The 13,304-nt window shown below is 41.3% G+C and overlaps 1 protein-coding gene across 1 annotated transcript in view; it reads left to right on the forward strand.

Annotated features, from left to right (window-relative positions):
* Positions 1-13,304, forward strand: part of LOC124789617 (esterase FE4-like) — a 125,407-nt gene that overhangs the window by 91,134 nt on the left and 20,969 nt on the right. The window contains exon 8 of the mRNA XM_047257037.1: positions 3,618-3,756. Within this exon, the coding sequence (XP_047112993.1) occupies positions 3,618-3,756 (139 nt within the window). The remainder of the gene's footprint in view (positions 1-3,617; positions 3,757-13,304) is intronic.

The raw sequence follows: 13,304 nt of genomic DNA on the forward strand, positions 1-13,304 counted from the left end.
GACAGGGGGTGTCAAATTAATTTCTTATTTTTAGATTTCCAGAAGGCTTTCGACACCGTTCCTGATAAGCGTCTTCTAACCAAACTGCGTCCCTATGGAATATTGCCTCGGTTGTGCAACTGGACTCGTGATTTCCAGTCAGAAAGATCACAATTCGCAGTAATAGACGGAAAGTGGTCGAGAAAAAGAGAAGTAATATCCGGCGTTCCCATAGGAAGAGTTATAGGCCCTATATTGTTCCTGGTCTATATTAACGACATAGGAGACAATCTGAGTAGGCGTCTTAGATTGTTTGCAGATGAAGCTGTCATTTACCGTGCTGTAAAGTCATCAGATGACCAAAACGAATTGCAAAACTATTTAGATAAGATATCTGTATGGTGCAAAAAGTGGCAGTTGACCCTGAATAAAGAAAAGTGTGAAGTTATTCACATGAATACTAAAAGAAATTCGCTGAGTTTCGATTACGCGGTGAGTCACACATATCTGAAGACTGTAAATTCGACCGAATACTTAGCGGTTACAATTACAAATAACCTAAATTGGAACGATCATTTAGATAATGTTATGAGTAGAGCAAACCAAAGACTGAGATTCGTGGGCAGAACAGTTAGAAGGTGCAAAAGGTCTACTCAAGAGACTGCTTACACTACGCTAGTCAGCCCTATTCTGGAGCACTGCTGTGCGGTGTGGGATCCGCATCAGTTGGGTCTGACGGATTACATCGAAAAAGTACAAAGAAGGGTAGCTCGTTTTGCATTATCTCGAAACAGGGGGCAGAGTGCCACAGACATGATACGTGAATTGGAGTGGCAATCATTAAAACAAAGGCGTTTTTCGTTCCGACGGGATCCTCTCATGAAATTTAAATCACCAGTTTTCTCCTCCGATTGAGAAAACATTGTGTTGGCACCCACCTACATAGGGAGAAATGATCATCGCGATAAAATAAGGGAAATCAGGTCTCGCAGAGAATAATTTAAGTACTCGTTTTTCCCACATGCCATTCGAGTGCAGAACGGTTGAGAGAGCGCTTGATGGTGGTTCATTGAACCCTCTGTCAGGCACTGTATTGTGAATATCAGAGTAACCACGTAGATGTAGATGTAGATTGTCAAGTACGTCTAGACTGAAGTGACATCAATATTACATCGTTAGTGAACCCTCTTACAGCTCTAACTGTTTCAATAAGATAGTAAATGACGTAATATTTTGAAAATAAAACTTTAATTACGGTGTGAGGGCAGTTTGACAGTTCCGCTCTAACGATGCTATATACTTACATCGTTTACGTAGAAGGTTTGCCTCTCACCACAGACAGTGCCGTGGCCAACGTCCTTCAGTAAACGACCGAGAGTGGTAGGGTTCACTTATAGTTGTCAGTTCTAACAGACAAGCAACACTGGGCGAAGTAACAGCATAAATCAATGTGGCACGTAAGACGAATATATACGTAAGCACAGTAAGGCGAAATGTGGCGTTAATGGTGGGCTATGACAGCAGACGACCGACGCCTTTGCTAACAGCACGACATTGCCTGCAGGGCCTCACATGGACTCACGATCGTATCAGTTGGACCCAAGACTACTGGTAAACGGTTTCCTGGTCATGTGAACCCCGATTTGAGTTGGTAAGACCTGATGGTAGGGTTCAAATGTAGCGCAGAGCCCACGTACGAATGGACTCAGTCTGTCAACGCAAAAGGGTGGTGGCTCTACACTGGTGTGGGCTGTGCTTACAAGAAATGAACTGTGCCCTCTGTTCCAGCTGAACGGATCATTGGCCGAAAATGGTTATGTTCAGCTACATGGAGACCATTTGCAGCCATTCATGGACTTCACGTTCCCCAACAAGGATGTCATGTTAACGTGCCATAACTGTATACAATTGGTTTGAAGAACATTCTGAATAAGTAGAAATAATGATTTGGCCACCCGTATCATTAGACTTGAATCCCATCGAACATCCATGGGACATAATCAAGGTTTCAGTTTGTGAACAACATCCAGCACCACCAACATTTTCGCAGTTGTGGACGGTTCTAGAGGCAGCATGACGCAATATTTCTGCAGGGGACTTCCAATGACTTGTTGAGTACATGTCACGTCGATTTGCTGCACTACCCAGTGCAAAATTAGGTCCGACACGATATTAGAAGGTATCCCATGACTTTTGTCACTTCAGTGCATTTTGTACGTGATACAAAAGTAGGAGTGATTTCATGAAGCAAAGATTCCAATGAACGAAGTTTATTAGGATAAGTTTTTTGTCGATTGGTGATGTCTTTGAGTAATTACTTAAGTGAACTGTGTTAATGCAGAATAAACAGGAATGCCTCAGACTTGAGGCAGCAGCTGATAATACAAAAGCAGGACGTGCGCGTAATTGTGCTCAAAATCAGGAATACGACTGTGTCGCCATGTTTAGCCCTTGCACGTGGCGATAACGCACCTTCCGTCTCTGGACATTGCGCATTCAATCCAACATAGTGGTACTCAATCCAGAAACGACAATGATAGTTTTTTAAACATTAATAATCATTAATATTGACTTCCTGTAATGTGAAAGAGCCGAAAATCGTAATACTGGCACTGTATTTATACTGTACATGTTCCCAGCTACACCCCTGTTAGCTGTATCAGGGCAGGAATTGGTTCGCAAAGTCATTATTACTACGGTTACCCACTGATGTATTTGGATATGCACAAATATAAAGCATCTCTCTCAGGTGACTTGGCAATAACAATCCAGTTTGCAGAGACCATCAACACACTCACCTGAGCGCATGACTTTGGGTGCACGTATTACGGGTTTTGTGTTCTAGTTCGAACCCATCTCGGACTTCTCGATGTATTAGTTTCCTGTCTCCACTGTGAACTGTCCAGTCCCTTCCTTAGCGTCCAGAATGTTATGAAGCAAACTTTGGCTTCATTGTCTGTCAAAATTTGTCCGTGCTATCTTCAGAGTCACCCCTTGGGGAACGTATGTAAAGTTTGCTCGGAAGATTACATCACAAGCCCCCCGCACCACCTAACTGAGCAATGATCAATATGGTGCAACTGCTCTGTTCAGTGACAGTCTCATTACATGCTAGAAAATCGGCCACTTGCCAGAATGCACAGAAACATGCAGATGCATGTTCTTGTGCTTAGCCAGCTGTAACGAGACTTGTGTCTGTTTAATTTTAATTATTTGATCGGACATGAATGTATTGTTCGAGTATTCTAAGTACAATTTTCAAGTAATACAACACGTATTTCCGTGTAGTTATATAACAGAGTGCTGTGACGTGCAATACGATGCCATAAGGGAGCAAAATACAAGCTGTATAGCATTTTCGTGCGAATTGCGCAGTGCTTGTCGTAGGTTATACATATTTTTCTTCTATCGACTTAGTAATGTCTCGAATATCTTCATTGAATATGTTTCATTACGTTCCCTTTCGTTGGAAGTAATGTCACTCAACGGTATGTCAAAGAGAATTCTGTGATACGTTCCATGTTAACAGAGGTATTTCATAACACAATAAGTAACAAATAAACAGAAGACGTAATTTGAAGGCTATTCAAATATTTAGTGATTGCTGCCACTAAAATTTTCATTGTTTTCTTTTTCAGTTATTTTCGGATGCCTTCTTTGTCTGGAACACAGATGAAGCTATTAGGAAGTACAAAGACACAGCTCCGGTCTATTATTACGTATTTTCATATAAAGGGAACCTGCGGATGCATCATGCGTTTGGAATAAAAGATTTAGGTAAGAAGATAAAGCAGATCCTTTAACTGTTGAAGAAAAATAACAAATGATATGTCTTATGTTTAATTAATCTATTCTTTATACTAATGATTGTGAAGGTACTTGTTTAGAAGAACGTTAATTAATGTTGAAAATGCATTTAACATAAAATATACTTAATTTAAAATGAATTCAATTTCTTTTCTGTATATATTCACATTACGAGGGAAATGACAATTTTAGTTGCTTTCCAAAGTGTCAGGATTCGTGCACCAAACAGGCAGAAATAGTACCCTGACAATTTCTTATTTCCAAATAATGTATGCACAGCAAAAAAAAATATAATTTAGCACAGTAAAATTATGGTTACATTAGTTTATGAGAAAGGCTCAGATCCGACTTCAAATACGTAGCTTCTTAAGACACTTCACGCTACAGAAAAGACGTTTCTTAGGAACACAGTGTAAATAGATGACGGAATTTTGTTTGTCTTGAGTGCTGCGCCTCCCTTTGACAGATATGTCGATGAATTAGTGTTGTCTAGGAGAATTATGCCTTCAAATATCGTAACAGTCAAAGTTAGCGTAAGGAGGGCTATGCGTGAAGCGTTCAGTGAATTCGAAAGTAAAATTCTATGTACCGACTTGACAAAAAATCCTAGGAAGTTCTGGTCTTACGTTAAATCAGTAAGTGGATCGAAACAGCATATCCAGACACTCTGGGATGATAATGGCATTGAAACAGAGGGTGACACGCGTAATGCTGAAATACTCAACACCTTTTTCCAAAGCTGTTTCACAGAGGAAGGCCGCACTGCAGTTCCTTCTCTAAATCCTCCCACGAACGAAAAAATGGCTGACATCGAAATAAGTGTCCAAGGAATAGAAAAGCAACTGAAATCACTCAACAGAGGAAAGTCCACTGGACCTGACGGGATACCAATTCGATTCTACACAGAGTACGCGAAAGAACTTGCCCCCCTCCCCCCCTTCTAAAAGCGGAGTACCGCAAGTCTCTAGAGGAACGGAAGGTTCCAAATGCTTGGAAAAGAGCACAGGTATTCCAGTTTTCAAGAAGGGTCGTCGAGCAGATGCGCAAAACTATAGGAATATATCTCTGATATCGATCTGTTGTAGAATCTTAGAACGTGTTTTTTGCTCGCGTATCATGTCATTTCTGTAAACTCAGAATCTACTCTGTAGGAATCAGCATGGATTCCGGAAACAGCGATCGTTCGCTTTATTTGTTCATGAGGCCCAGAAAATATTGGATACAGGCTCCCAGGTAGATGCCATTTTGCTTGACTTCCGGATGGCCTTCTATACACTTCCGCACTGTCGCCTGATAAACAAAATAAGAGCCTACGGAATATCAGATCAGCTGTCTGGCTGGATTGAAGAGTTTTCAGCAAACAGAACACAGCATGTTGTTCTCAATGGAGAGACGTCTACAGACGTTAAAGTAACCTCTGGCGTGCCACAGGGGAGTGTTATGAGACCATTGCTTTTCACAATATATATAAATGACCTAGTAGATAGTGTCGGTAATTCCATGCGGCTTTTCGCGGATGATTCTGTAGTATACAGAGAATTTGCAGCGTTAGAAAATTACACCGAAATGTAGGAAGATCTGCAGCGGATAGGCACTTGGTGCAGGGAGTGGAAACTGACCCTTAACATAGACAAATGTAATGTATTGCTAATACATAGAAAGAAGGATCCTTTATTGTGTGATTATATGATAGCGGAACAAACACTGGTAGCAGTTACTTCTGTAAAATATTTGGGAGTATGCGTACGGAAGGATTTGAAGTGGAATGATCATATAAAATTAGTTGTTGGTAAGGCGGGTGCCAGGTTGAGATTCATTGGGAGAGTCCTTAGAAAATGTAGTCCATCAACAAAGGAGACGGCTTGCAAAACACTCGTTCGACCTATACTTGTGTATTGCTCAATAGTGTGAGAACCGTACCAGGTCGGGTTGACAGAGGAGATAGAGAAGGTCCGAAGAAGAGAGGCGCGTTTCGTCACGGGGTTATTTGGTAAGCGTGATAGTGTTAAGGAGATGATTAGCAAACTCAAGTAGCAGACTCTGCAAGAGAGGCGCTCTGCATGGCGGTGTAGTTTGCTGTCCAGGTTTCGAGAGGGTGCGTTTCTGGATGAGGTATCGAATATATTGCTTGCCCGTACTTATACCTCCCGAGGAGATCACGAATGTAAAATTAGAGAGATTCGAGCGCGCACGGAGGCTTTCCGGCAATCGTTCTTCCTGCGAACCGTACGCGACTGGAACAGGAAAGGGAGGTAATGGCAGTGGTACGTAAAGTGCCCTCCGCCACACACCGTTGGGTAGCTTGCGGAGTTTAAATGTAGATGTAGATGTAAATGTAGAACAGCCAGTTTACACTAGGTGTTTGTAGATTGTTCCCTGATCACTCGTCATAACATCGATTGTTGGACTTTTTCACTTTTGGTTATTTTAAACTTTCTAACGTTACAACCCCCCCCCCCCCCCCCATGAACCATGGACCTTGCCGTTGGTGGGGAGGCTTGCGTGCCTCAGCGATACAGATAGCCGTACCGTAGGTGCAACCACAACGGAAGGGTATCTGTTGAGAGGCCAGACAAACGTGTGGTTCCTGAAGAGGGGCAGCAGCCTTTTCAGTAGTTGCAAGGGCAACAGTCTGGATGATTGACTGATCTGGCCTTGTAACAATAACCAAAACGGCCATGCTGTGCTGGTACTGCGAACGGCTGAAAGCAAGGGGAAACTACAGCCGTAATTTTTCCCGAGGGCATGCAGCTTTACTGTATGAGTACATGATGATGGCGTCCTCTTGGGTAAAATATTCCGGAGGTAAAATAGTCCCCCATTCGGATCTCCGGGCGGGGACTACTCAAGAGGATGTCGTTATCAGGAGAAAGAAAACTGGCGTTCTACGGATCGGAGCGTGGAATGTCAGATCCCTTAATCGGGCAGGTAGGTTAGAGAATTTAAAAAGGGAAATGGATAGGTTGAAGTTAGATATAGTGGGAATTAGTGAAGTTCGGTGGCAGGAGGAACAAGACTTCTGGTCAGGTGACTACAGGGTTATAAACACAAAATCAAATAGGGGTAATGCAGGAGTAGGTTTAATAATGAATAGGAAAATAGGAATGCGGGTAAGCTACTACAAACAGCATAGTGAACGCATTATTGTGGCCAAGATAGATACGAAGCCCACACCTACTACAGTAGTACAAGTTTATATGCCAACTAGCTCTGCAGATGACGAAGAAATTGAAGAAATGTATGATGAAATAAAAGAAATTATTCAGATTGTGAAGGGAGACGAAAATTTAATAGTCATGGGTGACTGGAATTCGAGTGTAGGAAAAGGGAGAGAAGGAAACATAGTAGGTGAATATGGATTGGGGGACAGAAATGAAAGAGGAAGCCGCCTGGTAGAATTTTGCACAGAGCACAACATAATCATAACTAACACTTGGTTTAAGAATCATGAAAGAAGGTTGTATACATGGAAGAACCCTGGAGATACTAAAAGGTATCAGATAGATTCTATAATGGTAAGACAGAGATTTAGGAACCAGGTTTTAAATTGTAAGACATTTCCAGGGGCAGATGTGGACTCTGACCACAATCTATTGGTTATGACCTGTAGATTAAAACTGAAGAAACTTCAAAAAGGTGGGAATTTAAGGAGATGGGACCTGGATAAACTAAAAGAACCAGAGGTTGTACAGAGATTCAGGGAGAGCATAAGGGAGCAATTGACAGGAATGGGGGAAATAAATACAGTAGAAGAAGAATGGGTAGCTTTGAGGGATGAAGTAGTGAAGGCAGCAGAGGATCAAGTAGGTAAAAAGACGAGGGCTAGTAGAAACCCTTGGGTAACAGAAGAAATATTGAATTTAATTGATGAAAGGAGAAAATATAAAAATGCAGTAAGTGAAACAGGCTAAAAGGAATACAAACGTCTCAAAAATGAGATCGACAGGAAGTGCAAAATGGCTAAGCAGGGATGGCTAGAGGACAAATGTAAGGATGTAGAGGCCTATCTCACTAGGGGTAAGATAGATACCACCTACAGGAAAATTAAAGAGACCTTTGGAGATAAGAGAACGACTTGTATGAATATCAAGAGCTCAGATGGAAACCTAGTTCTAAGCAAAGAAGGGAAAGCAGAAAGGTGGAAGGAGTATATAGAGGGTCTATACAAGGGCGATGTACTTGAGGACAATATTATGGAAATGGAAGAGGATGTAGATGAAGATGAAATGGGAGATATGATACTGCGTGAAGAGTTTGACAGAGCACTGAAAGACCTGAGTCGAAACAAGGCCCCCGGAGTAGACAATATTCCATTGGAACTACTGACGGCCGTGGGAGAGCCAGTCCTGACAAAACTCTACCATCTGGTGAGCAAGATGTATGAAACAGGTGAAATACCCTCAGACTTCAAGAAGAATATAATAATTCCAATCCCAAAGAAAGCAGGTGTTGACAGATGTGAAAATTACCGAACTATAAGCTTAATAAGTCACAGCTGCAAAATACTAACACGAATTCTTTACAGACGAATGGAAAAACTAGTAGAAGCCAACCTCGGGGAAGATCAGTTTGGATTCCGTAGAAACACTGGAACACGTGAGGCAATACTGACCTTACGACTTATCTTAGAAGAAAGATTAAGGAAAGGCAAACCTACGTTTCTAGCATTTGTAGACTTAGAGAAAGCTTTTGACAATGTTGACTGGAATACTCTCTTTCAAATTCTAAAGGTGGCAGGGGTAAAATACAGGGAGCTAAAGGCTATTTACAATTTGTACAGAAACCAGATGGCAGTTATAAGAGTCGAGGGACATGAAAGGGAAGCAGTGGTTGGGAAGGGAGTAAGACAGGGTTGTAGCCTCTCCCCGATGTTGTTCAATCTGTATATTGAGCAAGCATAAAGGAAACAAAAGAAAAATTCGGAGTAGGTATTAAAATTCATGGAGAAGAAATAAAAACTTTGAGGTTCGCCGATGACATTGTAATTCTGTCAGAGACAGCAAAGGACTTGGAAGAGCAGTTGAATGGAATGGACAGTGTCTTGAAAGGAGGATATAAGATGAACATCAACAAAAGCAAAACAAGGATAATGGAATGTAGTCTAATTAAGTCGGGTGATGCTGAGGGAATTAGATTAGGAAATGAGGCACTTAAAGTAGTAAAGGAGTTTTGCTATTTGGGGAGCAAAATAACTGATGATGGTCGAAGTAGAGAGGATATAAAATGTAGGCTGGCAATGGCAAGGAAAGCGTTTCTGAAGAAGAGAAATTTGTTAACATCCAGTATTGATTTAAGTGCCAGGAAGTCATTTCTGAAAGTATTCGTATGGAGTGTAGCCATGTATGGAAGTGAAACATGGACGATAAATAGTTTGGACAAGAAGAGAATAGAAGCTTTCGAAACGTGGTGCTACAGAAGAATGCTGAAGATTAGATGGGTAGATCACATAACTAATGAGGAATTATTGAATAGGATTGGGGAGAAGAGAAGTTTGTGGCACAACTTGACCAGAAGAAGGGATCGGTTGGTAGGACATGTTCTGAGGCATCAAGGGATCACCAATTTAGTATTGGAGGGCAGCGTGGAGGGTAAAAATCGTAGGGGGAGACCAAGAGATGAATACACTAAGCAGATTCAGAAGGATGTAGGTTGCAATAGGTACTGGGAGATGAAAAAGCTTGCACAGGGTAGAGTAGCATGGAGAGCTGCATCAAACCAGTATCAGGACTGAAGACCACAACAACAACAACGTTACAACATCCGTAGACCAACTACTAGAATATTTTTATACAAACCTAAAATTCAGTCATCACTAATTGCCTGCTGTTGTATGCACAGTACAGAAGTGTAAAAAACAACAAATTTCATGGACACATACAACGTTCTCCTATGGCATAGTGGGGCAGACACAGCTAATGTTTTCTGCATCATTTCTATACGCATAGGATACCTAAAGTGTTTTCGACCAGTTATCCTCTTAATCAATATGCGCTACATAAAAGGGGAACATTGCTGTTTACTAATGTTAGTCAAGACTTCAGATAGTATCAATGTTGGTGCAGAGTATGTATTTATAAAGATATAGGAGTATAGGATGTTAAGTACAGGAGATTACAATCACGAAATTATCTTTTAAAGCTTAAAATATTTTTTAGAGACAAAACACAATAAGACGCCAAGCACATACTGTTGTTGTCATAAACGCTGAACTCACTTCTTTTTTATTACTCGAGAAACCAATACAATTTAAAATTTCCCCAGTCTGCTCTGCCTTCAGTATATTTTCCCTCTAGACGAAAATCTGATACTGTACATTTGTATCACTAAAGTAGTTATCGATTATGTAAAACACATATGAATGAAAGTGGTACCGTAAATGAGTAACATTCATAGCAAGAGGATTCTCCATTGAAATCAGTCATTTTGCATTGTAATTGGTTAAACGCAGCGTATGCACAGACAGTAAGAACCTCTTTGGTGACAACTGGTTTTGAGTAGACGGCACTCATTGCAGGAACAGACAAGACCGCAGTTGCACTCGGAGGCATGAGCTGTGTTGGTGGCAGACAGCAGGCCCTAGTGGAAGCGCAGCTGGCAATAAAGAAGGCTTTTATTCAATCAGGGTACATGCCTAGACATGACTCTGTGAGGCACAACACGTCTCATTCTGTTGTCCTTGGCTGGCACTGACGTACAGGCGGCGGCTTCCCTCCTGGTGAGAGGATGCTGCCTAGGATGCCCGCAGTGCTGATGGCAGATCCGTGGGGGTTTCAGTGGCCTCTGCAGGCCACGGTCGTGACGTCTTAGTGGCAAAATACTGCTTCTTCAGCGACAGTGATCACTCGTGTTGGCATCCCCATATGTAATCACTCCGATATAGCCTACACTCATTTCTGCTACCTCAGACTCCACAATTCCACTGGATATCTGAGATAGTACTTCTACATTACTTATTCTAGCTTAACACCAACATTATCCTGCGCCTTACGTAAAGCCTAACGAACGTGTAATTCGTCAACATCTACAACTAGTTTAATTTTCCGAGGACCGAAAAGTTCGAATAAATTAAAGGCAGGGGATCTCTCTGAAGGAACAGGCAAACTACCCACAAGCTTGTTCCTCTGCCTTTCGGTTCCCTTTTTCTCCTCCTCTCTGATCCCTTCTCTTTCCGTCTTTTCATCCTCTCCATAGTCAACACATTCCTCATATCCCGAAGTTTGTTTTTTGTTCGTACTGTCCTGCATCTTCCCCCTATACTCGGGAGTTTTGTATTAAGCTATTTCCTTCACCTCAGCATCAAGTGCTTCAGATCTCATAGAACGCTCTGCCACCTTCGCTGACAGCTTACCCACTTCGCCTCGTAAAATTCTCAATACCTCCTCTGTAGCAGCCGCTAACGGTATCGAGAATTGTGCTCCTGTTGGTCTAACCACGACGTGATTATCTCTTATGAGTTACACACTCATAAATACCACTATCCTAACTTCTAACTATCTTACGTGCTTAAATACTGAACCCTATTCCTTGCTCTGCGCGGAACACAATCAAATCATGAGAACACTTAACCATATCACTATAACAGTGCTTCAATTACTTAACTACTCTCCCTGAGTGGCTGCTCGACGGCGCAGGTACAACCGCGGGTGTATATAGCTTTCGATGTTGGAGGAACTTCATGAGAAGATTTTCGGATCGTGTTATGCTGAACGATTATGATGTCAATCTCCACTTCAGAAACAATACATGCAGCCTGTAATCATTAGTGCATGACCAGTTTCCTTCGTCAAGGCTCACCATTGTACTGGAATACTCCTGATAATACAAGTAAGGATATTTAGAGGATCACTCGTGACCATTTGAAATCCTATTGAATTTGGTTTTATAGTGTCTTCTCCATCGTGTATATTACGTGAAGAAATTTCATTCATTTTGTGTGCTAAATATAAAAAAACCTTATGTTATAAGCATTTCCTTTCAGATTATTATTAGTGTGCGTATTTTCTATCATAGCAATGAGTTACATATTATTTTCAATTAATAAAGTACAATTATGTGACACGGTAAACAAAAGAAATTCATGAATTCACAACGTAAAATAACAATTTAAAGCGTAAAACAACTATATGTAAAATAAATAATTAGAACTGTAATGAATGTTTAGAAACCTCAATTAGCTATGTAGGAAATGCTCTGACACCACATTCCGTACAGCCTGATTTTCAGAAATAGTATTTCTGAAAAAAGTTTTAATACGCAGGGATGTAAGTGGTTTTTGTAATTTATACAGTAAAAAAAGTTTTTTTTCAAAATTAGTTAACGGTTGTGAGATATTTTGCAAAATTTGAAATTAATACCAACTTTTTTTACGTATCATCGTCTTGAAAATATTCCCTCTAAACCAAAATGCCAAATTACCTTTCGGGGTGGGTTTTACACCTTAAAAGTGAGAATGGGCCCAAACAAATAAATGCTTAGTGCACTATTTTGCTTCCTTAACACACCCGCAAAGTTTCATCAAGATCGTTTATTGACACTTGGGAATGTTTCCTTCTAAGTCCTTGCAGAAACTCAGTCGCAGCCCGGTCTCGAACCGACGGCTTTTGCTGCCGATGCCCAGTCAGTCGTCTCGCTGTCAGGCGTGTCACGTCGTGGAGGTGCTGCTGTTCTCCAGCGACGTGAATGCTCCTGCCGCAAAATCCAGACATACTTACATCGCTCCAGGGCGCATTTGTTTCACTAAAACAAGCCTCTAGTCACGTTACCCAACACCAGACGCTTGTTCTGGTGTGGTGACAGACACATGTTTATTCTGATGCACATGGCGCCACACTGCAGCTGCTGGCTGCGGCTGCTAATACAATTCTTCACGGCAGCTTTCTCACTACTTGTTATTACTTTTGCACAAATACTGGCTAGTGAGGCTACAAGACAATAGGAAATGTACGGGCAGCAAGTGGTTTACTACAAAACATGTCTTGCGACTTTTGCTAGCATTGTCAAATAACTGGAAGACGCCTCTGTTACAGCAGTTCTGCCTACTGTATCACAAATAAAACATGAAGAAAATGAGTTAGTACGGTACCACAGCCTGAGTGATTAAAATCAGAACTATGTCCTTGCACACGCAATGTGATGTGTAAGAATCGAGATCGTTATCCGCAATTTTCATTACATACCGGATGATCAAAAACTTAGTATAAATTTGAAAACTGAATAAATCACGGAATAATGTAGATAGAGAGGTACAAATTGACACACACGCTTGGAATGACATGGGGTTTTATTAGAACCAAAAAATACAAAAGTTCAAAAAATGTCCGACAGATGGCGCTTCATCTGATCAGAATAGCAATAATCAGCATAACAAAGTAAGACAAAGCAAACATTATGCTATTTACAGGAAATGCTCAATATGTCCACCATCATTCCTCAGCAATAGCTGTAGTCGAGGAATAATGTGAACAGCACTGTAAAGCATGTCCGGAGTTATGGTGAGGCATTGGCGTCGGATGTTGTCT

The sequence above is a fragment of the Schistocerca piceifrons genome, chromosome 3 (assembly GCF_021461385.2).
Source record: "Schistocerca piceifrons isolate TAMUIC-IGC-003096 chromosome 3, iqSchPice1.1, whole genome shotgun sequence".
NCBI lineage: Eukaryota > Metazoa > Arthropoda > Insecta > Orthoptera > Acrididae > Schistocerca > Schistocerca piceifrons.